Source organism: Amphiprion ocellaris, chromosome 16, assembly GCF_022539595.1.
Source record: "Amphiprion ocellaris isolate individual 3 ecotype Okinawa chromosome 16, ASM2253959v1, whole genome shotgun sequence".
NCBI lineage: Eukaryota > Metazoa > Chordata > Actinopteri > Pomacentridae > Amphiprion > Amphiprion ocellaris.
The window spans coordinates 22,506,887-22,521,860 of NC_072781.1; the positions used below are offsets into that span (position 1 = coordinate 22,506,887).

The 14,974-nt window shown below is 40.3% G+C and overlaps 1 protein-coding gene across 2 annotated transcripts in view; it reads left to right on the forward strand.

The window, feature by feature from the left end:
• ttc27 (tetratricopeptide repeat domain 27) overlaps positions 1 to 6,596 on the forward strand; it is a 106,375-nt gene extending 99,779 nt beyond the window's left edge. For both annotated transcript variants that reach the window (XM_023296331.3, XM_023296338.3), the window contains exons 19-20: positions 1,531 to 1,631; positions 5,728 to 6,596. In XM_023296331.3, the coding sequence (XP_023152099.2) occupies positions 1,531 to 1,631; positions 5,728 to 5,853 (227 nt within the window). In that variant the 3' untranslated portion in view covers positions 5,854 to 6,596. The remainder of the gene's footprint in view (positions 1 to 1,530; positions 1,632 to 5,727) is intronic.
• The last annotated feature ends 8,378 nt before the right edge of the window (positions 6,597 to 14,974 follow it).

The window sequence follows — 14,974 nt, forward strand, 5'->3', positions numbered from 1 at the left end:
TGAAGTGTTTAACGTCCCAGCCAAAGCACAGACCTGAACATTATAGTGTATCTGTGGAGAAAACTGGAGATCTTAGATGCCTTCCATTCAGTCTAACAAAGCCTGAGAAGATCTGCCAGGAAGAATGGGATAAAACTGATAGGCATGCACAAGAAGGTCACTAACTGGTGGACCGCGGTTCGAGTCTGGATCCAGACTTCATCCTATCCAGACCCGGATCTATGATCAATAAATTATAGGGGAATTTTAAATTTGACAGGACGCTTCTGTTTTAACCGTTGCAGCTTTTCTAACGCTTACGGCATTGGTTTCGCAAGACGGATGAACTACAAAGGCAGTTCAACATAGTCAGACTTTCTTTGAGTGAGTTGGCTTGACAAAAACTAAAACCTCAGTCAGAGTTAACAGGTATGAAGCTGCTTTTCAACTTTCTTTGTGAACTCAAACTTTCTGCTTCAAACTCGTTCACACAAACAGGAATGTTTAACGATCATTTGACTCATTTTGCACACAAAATTAACCAATCGCGTTCAGCTTCTTCAGTTAACAGGTTGTTTTAATGGCGAACGATGGGGAACATAAAAGTTTGACGGTAAAAAACACTGCGACTGGAAAAGACGTAAAATGTGAAATTGAATATTTTACATGTTACGTGCACTTCTTTTTCCTCAATTTTGCCTTTGTTAAGGCATGACGCCTGCTCTTCTCCATTCGCTGTATGCAGAGTGTGGTACAGTCAGAAGCTCCAGAGAAAACCAGTAACCATGAATTCAGAACATTATGTCACACGTTATTTGAAAAGGTTCCTTCATTTCCTGCAACAGCTGGAAACTCATGAACAGGTTCAGTCTCAGTGTACAGTGTGAGAATAACAATAATACGGCACAGTGGAGTTTGAGTACACTGATGAGTGTCTCAGTATCTCATCTCCACCCTGGACTCCACCACTCCACTCAGCACCACTGACCTTAGCTGGGTGTGGAGGCGGCGCCCACACAGATGACGAGGCCCTAAAAGAAAGCAAAGAACAGGCGAAGCAGAGCACGAGGGAGCTGCCTCCATAAATCATCACAGGTTGACCTTTACAGTCACAGCAGAGGTAGAGCAAAATGGTAGTGCCAGGCAGGACACAGGAAACGGCAACTTTTCCTTCCATGTGTGGGAGAGGTGGAGTTAGCTGACCTGTTAAAAGACTATGATGGAGGAAGGTAACACAGAAGCAACACGACTTATCAGTGCTCTGGCTGCTCCCACATGAAGTTATTTACATTTAGAGATGAACAGATTAGTTGTTTTATCAGCTGCTGAACAGAAAATTAATCTGCAACTGTTTATGATACTCATTTTTCAAGCAAATATACAACAGCATTTTGGCTACAGTGCAGATTAGCTACAGTAGGCCTATTTCATCAATGACATAAGATTTCAGAAATTACTATCATAGTTACAGATTTTTATTCAAAATATTACTTTTTAATTGCAAATGTTTTCTTCATCCAAACTCTGAATGTTTCTTTGTCTGCCTCTCAGTGACAGTCAGTTGCAGTGAGAAGAAGAGTAATCCATTAGAAGCTCTGCAGATGCTCTCCTCCACCCGCCTCAGCCTGAGGAGTCTGGCTACCAAAGCCAAGGTACAGTCCTCAGCATCACACAGCCCAGGAGCGACAAGACTCAACAGTAATGTTTAGTGATGCATCAGTGAGGAACCACACACTAGTGTGGTCGCAATACTGGCATTTCTAAGTACAGTACAGTATAGAGCTGTTTCATAATCCTGCTATTGCTGTACGTCTGATCATTACTGCACGATTTACAGTTCCATTGTTTTTGGTTTGCGACCATCCTGCATGCAAAACACATTATTTAACCCTCATCAGTACACCTAAGGTCCATGCAGACCCCACGGGTATATAAGTTGTCATATTTTTTTATTTACACGTTGGATTTTTCTGTCCCTTTAGGTAGTTGTCACCCACATAGTGGCTATCACATAATCCAAAGCTCATTTAATTCAAACCAGGTTTGCGGCGTATATATAGAAAAATCATTTGGTATCCATGGGGATTGTGCATCTTTTATTTCTGTATGTTTGTGTTATGCTGCTCTTGTGATGACAGCTTCAGTTGCATTGTGTTTCATTTCAATTCAGGAGTTCTTACACTAATATTGTAAGCAATACATGTTTGTAATCATCAATAGTAATTTCATTGTTTCTTTCACATTTGTATCTATAGACGACACATGTTTTAGGAAAATATACATTGAGAGGATATGGACAGGTACAGAAATATGAAACAGATGAAATACTACTGGGGTCCAGCTGGACCCCAAGGGTACAGATGAAGTTAGTTTTGCCACATGTGCTGATAAGGGTTAACTGTGTAGTATTTATAAAGTGGTGCATATCTGTCAGTAACAAAAGTACAACTACATTCATGAGAATTACTTGTTCAAGGGCAGGAAACACATCCATCCATTATCTGTACACCACTTAATCCTCATTAGTGCCGTGGGGGGGCTAGACTCTATCCCAGCTGACTTAGGGTGAAGGCAGGGGACACCCTGGACAGGTCACCAGTCTATCACAGGACTACATATAGAGACACACAATCACACTCACACCTACAGACAATTTAGAGTTACAAATTAACCTCAGCATATTTTTGCGGGAGGGAGCCGGAGTACCCAGAGAAAACTCTTGCATGCACAGGGAAAACATGCAAACTCCATGCAGAAAGATCCCAACATAATTGCACAAGGGTTTTCTAATCATCAATTAGCCTTTCAACACCATTAGCTAACACAATGTAGCATTAGAACACAGGAGTGATGGTTGCTGGAAATGTTCCTCTGTACCTCTATGGAGATATTCCATTAAAAATCATCCGTTTCTAGCTAGAATAGTCATTTACCACATTAACAATGTCTAGACTGTACTTCTCATTCATTTAACGTTATCTTCATTGAAAAAAACTGCTTTTCTTTCAAAAAATAAGGAAATTTCTAAGCAACCCCAAACTTTTGAATGGTAGTGTACATTTCATGATAGTGTCTTGTTCAATATGTGCAGGAAAAAGTGCTTTATCTTTAAGAAGAGCTGGTGTAGCTTCAAGCCAGAGGTGGCAGAATTGAGCCCAGTTTGCACAACAGTGGAACCTGTTAGACCTGTGTCAGTAACACCTGGGAATGTATCCACATCAGGGTTGCCTCGCTTTGCTTTTATATTGTTAAAACACACTTTAATCTTCTTTTTGACTTTACTTGTTGACTTCATCCTTTTGGTTGTGGCTAATCGCAAAACCAGCAGTTCATTTTTTAAATCCACCTGCTGCTGCCAGGTTTGTGTTAAGTCTTGTGTCACCTGCAGGACCCCAGTCCCAGTGCAGCCCTCTAGTAGAGTACCGTGAAAAATATTGATTTTCAATTCCATTTTTAATATCATACTGAAAACTTGCCACAAGTGAAGGCATCAGATTTTAGGTTTTTATTAAAAACTAAAGATAGCAAGGCTACAGCATGAGAATGCAATAGATTGCACATAAAAACAAAATGATGCAATCTTCAGTATATCTTTAGGATTTGGTGATTTAGCCAGGACAGTTTGTTAGCGCTGCTGTATAACATGTTGCTTTGCCTGTGTCCTTTATCTTTCCATGTTCATCAGCCCGAAACGATGACTAACAGCACTCTATCGATAATCAGTATTTTTAGCACAGTGCAGGTGCCAGCGGAACATTCAGTGTAGGCACCAGATGTCAGCTTCTTCCTGGTTGGATAATCGTACTGTGGCTGGGGCTAGAACCTCATGCGTGTGCTGCACACCTCTACTATAAACCTCCTCTGCTCTTTATCTTCCCTGACTAAGTGACGGAGGCGGCAGATGGTCACACAGCGCATCCAGCTGGTGCTGTCAGCATGCAGTCTGACACTAAATCTTTACCAGGTCACACCACAATTCAAGTCATCATTCTGAACAAGGTCTAGATGTAGCAGTGCATTAACACATGAAGATTTTCAAGAACTTCATGGTGGAATCTCAGTGAGGCATTCCCAGTCAGGAATCTATCAAAGTTTAAAATGAAGTTAATTCCAATTATTTTCTAAAATTAGTTTTGTTTATGGCATACCCTATTTTTGATTACTCTAAACTTACCTTTTTTTAATTAGTCACCAAAGTGGACAGCTACATTCAATACTCGGTGTAATTCCACTTTTTAGTTTAATGATAAGTACTTTAGCTAAAGTCATAAAAGCATAGACTGTCAAAATATACTGCTGCTCATAGCTACAAGTCGAAAAATACTAATGCAAGTCTGATGAAAGATTAAAAGTTACACACTACCGTTCAAAAATTTGGGGTTACCCAGGCTATTTCATGTTTTTCATAAAAACTTTTGTTCCTGTGCTGACATAATTGCACAAGAGTTTTCTAATCATCAATTAGCCTTTCAACACCATTATCTAACACAATGTAGCATTAGAACACAGGAGTGATGGTTGCTGGAAATGTTCCTCTGTACCTCTATGGAGATATTCCATTAAAAATCAGCCGTTTCCAACTAGAATAATTACTTACCACATTAGCAATGTCGAGACTGTAATGTAGATATTCCATTAAAAATCAGTAATTTCCAGCTGGAATAGTCATTTGCCACATTAACAATGTATATACTGTATTTCTGATTAATTTAATGTTATCTTCATTGAAAAAAAAATTTTTCTTTCAAAATAAGGACATTTCAATTTACAATTTATGGTCTGCTAGCTTTAGCTGTAAGTCAGTACTGTCATCTAGTTACTACATATTGGATTTCTTTTGAAAACCAAAAATAGGTCAAAACAGTTAATTGATTTTAGATCAAAATCACTATATAAAACACTGCAATTGGAAAATCACCAAGGCTTCAATTTAGGATATACAAGGTGCAACTAATTCTATTAAGTACCGTAATTTCAGGACTATTGAGGGCACCTGAATATAAGCTGGACCCACTAAATTTAAAAAGAAAAAAAGTTTTGTACACATATAAGCCGCACCTGACTATAAGCCGCAGGTGTCCATGTTGTAACATGAGATATTTACACAGAAAGATCTTTTTTTTAAACTTTTAATTAAATAAATGCTTTTTTTCCCTGAACAGTGCCTGTAACATGACAGTGACACTGCAGTAAAACACATTGAGTCAGTTCACGCTGCCTCTCCAACGTCTCACCATGGATTCATTGATGCAGACTTATTACCTTTAACTTAAAAGCTGCATCATATGCATTTCTTTGTGTGTTTTCCATGATGAAGGTGTGTGCATGAAGCGCAAAATGACTGATTTGAATAATTCAGTGTGAGTGCGTTTGATTTCATTCGAACAGTTTCATTGGTCCACTGTGACCTGTTCGGTAATTTAATTCTGATGTGACGAGGCTAAATGTATTGATGGCACGAAGCTCGCCCATAAAAATCTATTTAGCCACATCGTTGTACATACACATGCATAACACACGCCTGTGCTCAGTACAAGATCATTTTGTTTGTGGGTACATCTATATTAAATGGATGCATTCTATGTTGCCGTGATTTCTGATCATCAATAACTAATAAATAGACAAATGCTGAATTTCTTTAAAAAAAAAAAAGCTGCATTTCTGACACTGCCATATGGGGGAATGAACAGCCTCGGTGGAGTACTGCGCTCTCTGAGTGTTTTTCTTGTTTGTGCTTTTGTCTTCCAGCAAATGCACACCGATGTGGCCACAGGTCAGATCCACACTGAGCTCCAGGACGGCGTCGCTGCTCTGGAGCAACTCATCACTGAGCTGCAGGAGCTGAGTGGGAAGTTGCGTAACCAGTCACAGTGACCATCCACACAGACACACACCCTTCCTAGGCAAACAACTTCTCAGTAATAAAGACTGGTCAGAGTCATACAGAGCCTCTACACCTCTAGTCACCACCCTAATAAACTTCATTAAATCAAAAGTTGAAGCAGGAAAAGAAGGCCAAAGGACTCACTTTGTAATCATGATGTTTTTATACCTTTATGTCTACATTGGAATTTAAACAATGACTGTATGGCATCAAGCAGTAAAATGTTTAAAAATCTTCATGTTTGCTTCAGAATCCCTTTTCTTGCTGAAGAAATGTGACTGACATCATAAAGTAACCTTTATTCTTCCTAACTGTTTGAGAAACAAAGTTGTCATAGGTGTCAAATTTTGAATCTGTGTCTGCACAGAAGGTGTAGCATGAGCATCATTTTAGCAAAGCTGTGGTACTCCGTCTGTGTCGAGGCATTAAGGTACAGGATTGAGCTGTACTTCATTCAGAGCTCAGTGACTGCAGTTGTGTTTAAATGCAGAGAAATTGACTTAAAGAGGAGAAATGCACCTCCAGCCCCATTTACAGGTGAATAGCATGAGTTAAACTTAACTTTTTGTGGTGTCAGTGTCTCTAATTACTTGAGGATGCAGGTTCTGTGACGGCAATTAGTACTTTTCTTTTTCTATGAATGTCTCATTATTGTACCCATCATGCCAACGCTGCATTCACACTATGTCTGCAAGAACAGAAAAAAAATAAACTATTCTGACTTTAGAGCGATGACACATATTCCAGGATGGTTAATCTGAATGGTGCTGCATTTACTTCATATCGTTTAAATCATAATTACAAACAGCCAAGTGGGGAAAAACTGACCATGCTACCGTCCGTCTTGCATTTTCAAGTCAGAAATATGTTATGTAAATTCTATTCCGTGAAGGAGCAGAATAAGCTATAACACATATACTATGAGATATCACAGCCTTGCGTGGCCTGATGGAAGACACCTCTGTTCACGCCTTTACGGCAAATCATCTGTTATGACAGTCATCCCTCAGCTCTATAGCTGCTGTTACTTGAGCCCAGCTGCACAGTGGGGCATCCAGGTGTTGTACCTTGTTCCATTCCTTCAGGGAACAGTTAGTTAGAGACATAACATTCTGTTCCCTTTCAGTTGATTGACTCAGTACAACATATAGTATGGGACATGTATACGTGCCCTACAGAGCAGTCACCAAACTGGAGTGTGACCTGCAGAAAGGACAGAATGAGCCACTGAAGGGGCCGTCACATCCAAACAGTTAAACCGAAACAAAAGTGTGGGGAGATGACCAGCTAGCAGCAGCACAGACATGACTTACAAGTACCCCTTTTTAAGAGATCATTATGTTGCCATGCTCCTGCTACAATGTGGCCTCACAACATGAGGCGAAGGGAGACCTCCATAACTCTGTGAGAAAGCTTCTGTTTGGACAGAACTTTACTTTTGGCTGGATTAGTAAAACAGAATAACAATTGGTCACATTATCTCACATTCTGAGTGCAGTCAATTTAGGTGCGTAGTGCACACACAGAACACAATGAATACAGACTGATACTATGACTTTGCTGGCCAACAAGGGGCCGCTGAAGGACCACCAGCCAAACTCGGCTGGAAACTGAGCATATTTCTGTTCAAAGAAAAGAAAACTCTGTTTTTTCTCGGTTAGCAAGCTTTTCTAGAAATTCACTGAACCAGTGGCAACAAGTGGGAAGAAATAAAAACTACCCTATAACAGACAGAAACCTCCAGTGCTACTAGGATCAGAGAGTGTGATCATTTGCCTTGACTGGTTGGAGTTATAGAGAAAAAAGACAGAAGTCAGATAACCCATAAGAGAACAATAAACACTGGGAAGGTCGGCAAGTCTAGTCACTGCAGATTAGAAACGTTGCTCTGCAGTCAGAGACCTGGAAAGAGGCTAAAACGCCAGCTACAGGAGAGAGAAGACATAAAGTTGGTCACATGCAGTAGCGGTTTGAAAAGGGGACGTTCTCAGTGCATCATGAAAAGTCCTCCAGCAGCTGAGCCTATAGCAGTACTATATACCTAAGGGGTAGTTGAGGGTCACATGAGCCGGCCCTAACTATAAGCCTAATCTTAAAGTAGAGCGGGTGTCTGCCTCCTAAACCCAAACTGAGAGCTGATTCCACAGGAGAGAAGTCTAGTAGCTGAAACTTTCTGCCTTCCATTCTACTCATGGAAACTCTGGGAGGCACAAATGAACCTGCAGTCTGAGAGTGAAAGACTCTGTTAGAATAATATGGTACAACAAGGTCTTTAAGATAAGATGGAGCTTGGCTATTAGGTCTTTGCATTTGAGCAGAAGGATTTTAAATTCTACCCTGGATTTTACAGAGAGCCAACGGAGAGATTCTAATATTGGAGAAATATGAGTAGAAATATTGGTATGCCAGGATGCACTGGCATATTTCTACAGTAACACATAACAGACAAACCAAACACCAGCTATAGAGAGGGCCTGTCACATTTTTGGCAGCCACCATAGGTTCTACAACTCACTTGAATGGGGAGGTTGAGGTAGATGCCCTTAAAACAGAAGTGCTACCCCATTAAACAGAACTCTCAAACACTATACAAGGAGAATTTCCACAGCAAGGGAAACACAATGCAACAGTAATACAGACATTACTGTTTCCAGATGCTACTTTCAAGACTTGGAATCTGAAGCGTACCCCTGTTGTTATTTTGAACACTGTTTACCATTCTGTAGTACTCTGAGTTTTTGAACACAACCTCCACTTTGTGTGCTGTGAGTTTTAAAACACTATAAAACCGGAGGCCATGCACGGATGTTCAGAAAGATCATTTCCCCATTCATCCAGAGATGATGAGCACACACCCACTCTTCCTGTTAGTACAGGGAGGATCCCACAATCTTCTCTCCAATTTGTTTCCTCAACCAGCAGGAAAATGACCTTGACATTGCTGTGGGTTTTTATCTCCCTTGTTTTTTTCACTATAATGGAGCTTGTGTTTTATTTTGCCTCCGTCGTTTTATCACAGTGCCCAGAGCGTCTGCCTCTGCTTTGAAGGTAAAGCTTATTGTAACAGACTGATAAGGACAGAAAGGACTTGTTTCAGATAGGAATACATGAATGCTATTTATGAAGCCACTGTTTATGGATGATATGGCTCTTATTGTGTGAGGTATGGGAATGCTATGACAATGTGCAACATACAGGTACTGAATTTTTTATTAAATGTTTAAGGCACTGGTCAGTGTTTGTCTCTCTTGTCACTGCTGCAGATGCCTGCATAGCACCTTATATGAGCTAACACTCAGGTTAGGGGGCATTAAGTCGACATTTCCAGCCTCACACAGCAGTCATAGGATAAAAATGGCTCGAAATAATGACCCATTCAGGCTCTGAATCATTCATTCATCACTACATTATATCACACTCACAGACAGGGGATCAGTCAGCACTGGTGACTAATCTTCCTAATACGACGGTAAATTTCCCTAATGCTATTCTTAGATAAAACCCAGAAGAGTGATTTGTTGCTGTTCTGTCATCACCCAGAGGACAGTTTCAATAGAAGAAAACACAAGTTTGCTTGTTCTGCGTCAGACTCACTCTCCCAGAATTCCTGGTATTCCTCAGTGGGGCCTCTGAAGCTGATGTCACCACTCACAAAACTCCCATTACATCACGTTAGTTAATGTTAGAGGGAGGCTACTTTAGTTTGTACAGAATCCCATGTAAAATGGATTCATGACCAGGGATTTGTTTAATATCCTCAGGCTTTGGTAGCTCTGATTAATATGCTCAGTGTTGGTAAAGATTTACTGACAAAGCTGCTCCACATCAAGTTTTCCAAAGGAATATGTTGGGACTGATACTCATTTTTAAAACACTCACACACACTTCTTCTGTTTTTATAGTTACTGCAGATATTTTCTATTAACCAGGAACATGTAAGGAAGATTCTTTTCTGATTTTGATAATCAATATATTTTTATGCCACACCGGGCATTTACCCATAAGCCACATTATACAGATAAAACTAAACCATGCAATGTAGTTTAGTGTTATTATGCCTTGCTCTCTGTTCACTGTTTCCTAGCGAGGGAGGGGATGAACATGCTTGTTCCATTCAACCCAAAAAGAGTTGCTGTCTAAACTGCCCAATCTACACACACACACACACACACACACACACACACACACACACACACACACACACACACACACACAAAAAACCCTCAAAACAAGAAAATGCAGAAAACTGCTTATTGCAGCAAAAAATTGTTCCTGAAACTATATTTTGTATATTATACAATCTGTAATTCTAAAAGCTCATATACACTACCATTCAAAAGTTTGTGGTCACATACAAATGTCCTTATTTTTGAAAGAAAAGCATTTTTTTAAATGAAGATAACATTAAATGAATCAGAAATACAGTCTAGACATTGTTAATGTGGTAAATGACAATTCTAGCTGGAAGCGTCTGATTTGTAATGAAATATCTACATAGGGGTACAGAGGAACATTTCCAGCAACCATCACTCCTGTGTTCTAATGCTACATTGTGTTAGCTAATGGTTTTGAAAGGCTAATTGATGACTAGAAAACCCTTGTGCAAATATGTTAGCACATGAATAAAAGTGTGAGTTGTCATGGAAAACATGAAATTGCCTGGGTGACCCCAAACTTTTGAATGGTAATGTATGTACTGTCATGGCCCCTCCCTCCTCTGTGCTACACCTCGGATCAGCTGACAATCCTGGCCGATTGGACTCAGCTGCGGTGAGAGCGCAGCTGTGTCCGATCGGTGATCAGGCAGTTAAAGCCTGACTCGCCCCATCAGTCGCCACTGGATCATTGTCCCTGCTGGCTCCCTGCCAGCCGCTCTGCCCAGGTCTGCTTCAGCTTCGGACTCCCCCCTGCCTGGCTCGGTCCGGAGCTTCCTCCCTCTGTCCTCGCCTCGGCTCCCCGTCGCTGCACTCCTGCAGCCGCCTTGTCTCTGCTGCACTCCTGCAGCCGCCTATCTCCGCTGCACGTTGGCAGCCCGGGCGTGCGCCGCCATAAGACTGCCGGCTTTAAGTCCTGTCTGCGCCCTCCCTGTTTGGGCCTGCTGTGTGTGAGTCTAGCCGTTTCGTTTTGAGTTTAGGTTTTAGCCTCAGTAGTGGCTTGTTTGTTTACAGTTCTATCTTGTTTTAGTGCCCTGTTTGGTTTTAGTTAAATTTGCTTATTTTTGAATGGAGTTTGGTTGCTTTGGTTTGTTCAGTCGGTGCCTTGTGTTTCATTCGAATAAAAGTCCTTGGTTTCAGTATTGGTTTTGCCTCCTGTGTGCCTGCACTCTGAGTTCAACCTTCCTGAGCCCCTTGACATGTACAGTAAATTCTACAAGTCATAGTGTCAGTATTTTTCTAGAGCACTGAAATGATATTAAGCCAACGTAGAACCAGCCTGATTCTTCATCCATTCATCACATTCATTTCATTAAAGATGGATTTACCATCTTTCTTGCTCCCAATGCCTCTTTTTCTTCATCACTCCTCCCCATCCCTTCCCCCATGTCTTCACATAAACATTCAACTGCACAGGAGTTGTTTTCCGTTTACAGAGCCAGGACTGTGTACCAACACCAGACTTTTTTCAGTGCACACACAGAATGAATCTCTGGTGAACAAAAAGCAAGCAGGGTTAGAATTGCATACTCCATCTTTAATAATGTATAATGGAAAACTGACCTAATTGATCACATCATACCTGATGAGGCAACACTGACACCACTTACCATGTAGATATTTCCTCATGGCACAAAAATAAAATACCTGACATTTTAAATATAAATTTGGTATGTTGGATACAAACTCATGTCTGTGTGCACCCAAGTGTGGGTTTGAAGTAGTATTTTTGTATAACACATTGGTTTTAATATTTTGCTGCCACATATGGACTACAGAAGAATATAGGAACAGGAATATCCTCATCTTTAGTATTTGTTGTAAATACAAAGAGAAAACATGTTCCTGTAGTTCTCTATGAACTTCCATTTTTAAGTTTCTCCACAGATTTGCTAAAAGGTTAAAGTCTGGGTTTTAGCCCAGCTGTATTCATCATCTCCTCAGTTGTGACCCATCTCCCTGTCCTCTACTGAGAGGCATCACCACCATGCCTCACCAAAGGGATGGCATTAGCCAGGCTGATCAGCAATTGCCCAGTCAGAGCATTAAACACAACTAATCTATAATCAGCCAATCATCACATCACACAACCAAAGGGAATCATCACTGCAGCATCTACCAGAGCAGTGATTTGAATCCTGGTCTTGGCAGTGGCAGATACCTTCTGCTCTTCATACCAACCTTCAGGTCTTGTTGCTCATTGGGCTCATTCCAACAAACCAGTACAGGGTCTGCATCAAAGAAAAATATATGGTTTTTATTTCATATTAATACATATTTTTGTGTCTCCAGATTTCCCCCTGATTTCTTCCTACAATATGTTTCATGTTTGTCCTTGATGAAAGCTGTCTCTGCCCAGATTATAAAACAAACATTGCATCATCTGAGATTTGGCATCATGGCCACAGCCCTCCTCAGAGCCTTTCTTGCCATGTCTTTCTCCACAAATTTAATGAACAGCTCCTATATCTTCCACCCTTTTTCGCCAAGGAAACGGTTACACAATCTATCTGTATGTTCTGCTTGCTATCAAACTTCATGGACCCAAATTTGGCAGCACGGTCTACAACCAGATCTTTCTTACATGTACCTACCAGTCAATAGTTCGGACACACCTTCTCATTTAATGGTTTTCATTTTATTACTTTCTACATTGTGGATTAATACTGAAGAAATCAAAACTTTAAAAGAATACATGGGGAATTATGTTGTAAACAAAAAAGTGTTACTCTTCAGTATCAATCTACAATGTAGAAAATAATACAAATTATAGCTGCAAGCAGCATTGTTGGGTCCTCGCATCCGAGCGGCTCGGCTGTGACATGCATTTCCACAAGGTGGCGCTGTAACTGAGAGTGTATATTGGCCTATGGATGTGATTAGGGCCGGGCTCTGATCACACATATAAAGTTTCAGGCAGATTGATGCATGTAATCAATCTGCCTGAAACTTTATGTATGTATACCGAATCTCAGAAGTCTAGGTCAAACGCTGTCCGGGGGCTGAATTTTAATAATATTCTAGTGGGCGCTATTGAGCCATTTTGGCACATAGCTTTGCAATTCCCCTAAAATATCACATTTTTCGCCGGTCCTGGTGTGTGTGCAAATTTTTCAAAAATGCGTTTTTCCCGTCCGACATAGAAAGTAAAATAAAAATTCCTTGCATTCCAATAGATTCCTCGCACCACTACATGGTGCTCAGACCCTAATAAATAAAAAGCATTGAATGAGGAGATGTGTCCAAACTTTTGACTGGTAGTGTATGTAACCATCAGACCAACAAAAAGTCCTTTTCCAGTCACACTCTTTGTGAGGAAAGTCTTTTTGTATAAATGTTATGAAACATCACTCAACCGTAACAAGTACTCATGTCACTGCTGATCAGATACAACAGTTGATTAAAGAAACCAGTGTGGGTGATGAAATGAAATTCATATGGAGTCAGTTAATTGCCATCATAAGTAATGATACACCCATAATTGTTCTTATCCAGTTGCACGTGGTAGTGGAAAATGGGAAAAGATCTAAGATGCAAAGGTTTGCCAAAGAGAAGTTAGCATTTTAGTTGTAGAGTAAATCTGTTCTGTGCTTGGATTTAGGGTGGAGTCAGCATTTCTAATCCGCTACATTTATTGTCAAATGTTGTGAATATCTCTGCTTATTCTACCAACTGTTTGTTCAAAGTGTATGCCAAAAAAGGTGTTTCCACACAGTCCTGGCTCTGTAAATAGAAAATGAACAAAATGGCTTGAACCAATCCACACAATAGTATACCAGTGTGTCTTGTGGAAGCTTGAGCTTCTGCACAAGTCAGAGGGAAAGGGAGGGGGAGGAGAGATGGGGGAAAGGGGACAGTGGGACCGACAGAGACGTAAACCTGCAACTGTGAATTTTCTATATGCTAAATAGCAAAAAATCAATTATCTTTCTCCAGAATCACAAACTACCTTTAATGTTGGCAAGTAACTGTTATCTGTTAAAAATGCACTTCAGAGAACAGAAGTATTAAGAATGAGTCCATGCATCCATTTGTTTTTATATATCGGAATAGAAATGAACGAATGATCCACACCATGCTTCAGAATTTACGTGGAGCATTTGGTCTTGTCTATAAAAGCTCAAGTTAAATTTAAACTATGCAGTTAAATAAGGAGAGATCACATGAAAGTAAAGAACACAAAACAACCTTCCCTAATAAACTTACACATATAACATGCCTACTTATTCAAGTTTTATTCTTTTTTTCCCTTTATTGTGGAACAAAACTGAAGACATTAAGACTATAAAATAACACATGAAACTATATAATAAGTAGAGACCTGAAGGAGTACCTAAAATGGCCATTGTCTGCCTGGATGGCAGCTTTGCCCACTATTTGCAATATGTCAACCAGCTTCATGAGGTTGTCACCTGGAATAGTATTTATTACACAGGTGAGCCTTGTCAAAAGGCAGGATTTTGTCCTCTGTGTGTTTGAGACCATCAGTTATGTTAACAACAAAAAGTCCTGTTCAGCTACTGCAGTAATCCATATTATAGCAAGAACTGCTCAGCTGAGGAAAAGAAAATTCCTCATTACTTTAAGATACGAATGTCAGTTCAGAGCATTTCAACTTTGAAAGACTCTTTAAGTTCAGTCATAAAAACAATCAAACTGTGTGAAGAAGCTGGTTCTCATGAGGACCACTCCAAAGGAAGACTAAGAGTTCTCTTCAGATTAGATCCACATCCCCGATTCTGAGAATTCAAGCAGCAGACACATCTCTACATCAGCTGTCAGGAGGAGACTGTGTGAGTCAGACCTTCATACCTTCAAAAACACTACTGAGGGAGAGCCAGAAAAAAACAGAACTATTGGAAAACAAAAAAAACAAGGAATAGACATTATGCATTAGTGGCTGCAACCAAAACAGTGAAATTTTGAGTTTTGGTGGCAGCCACTGTGCATTTAAGAG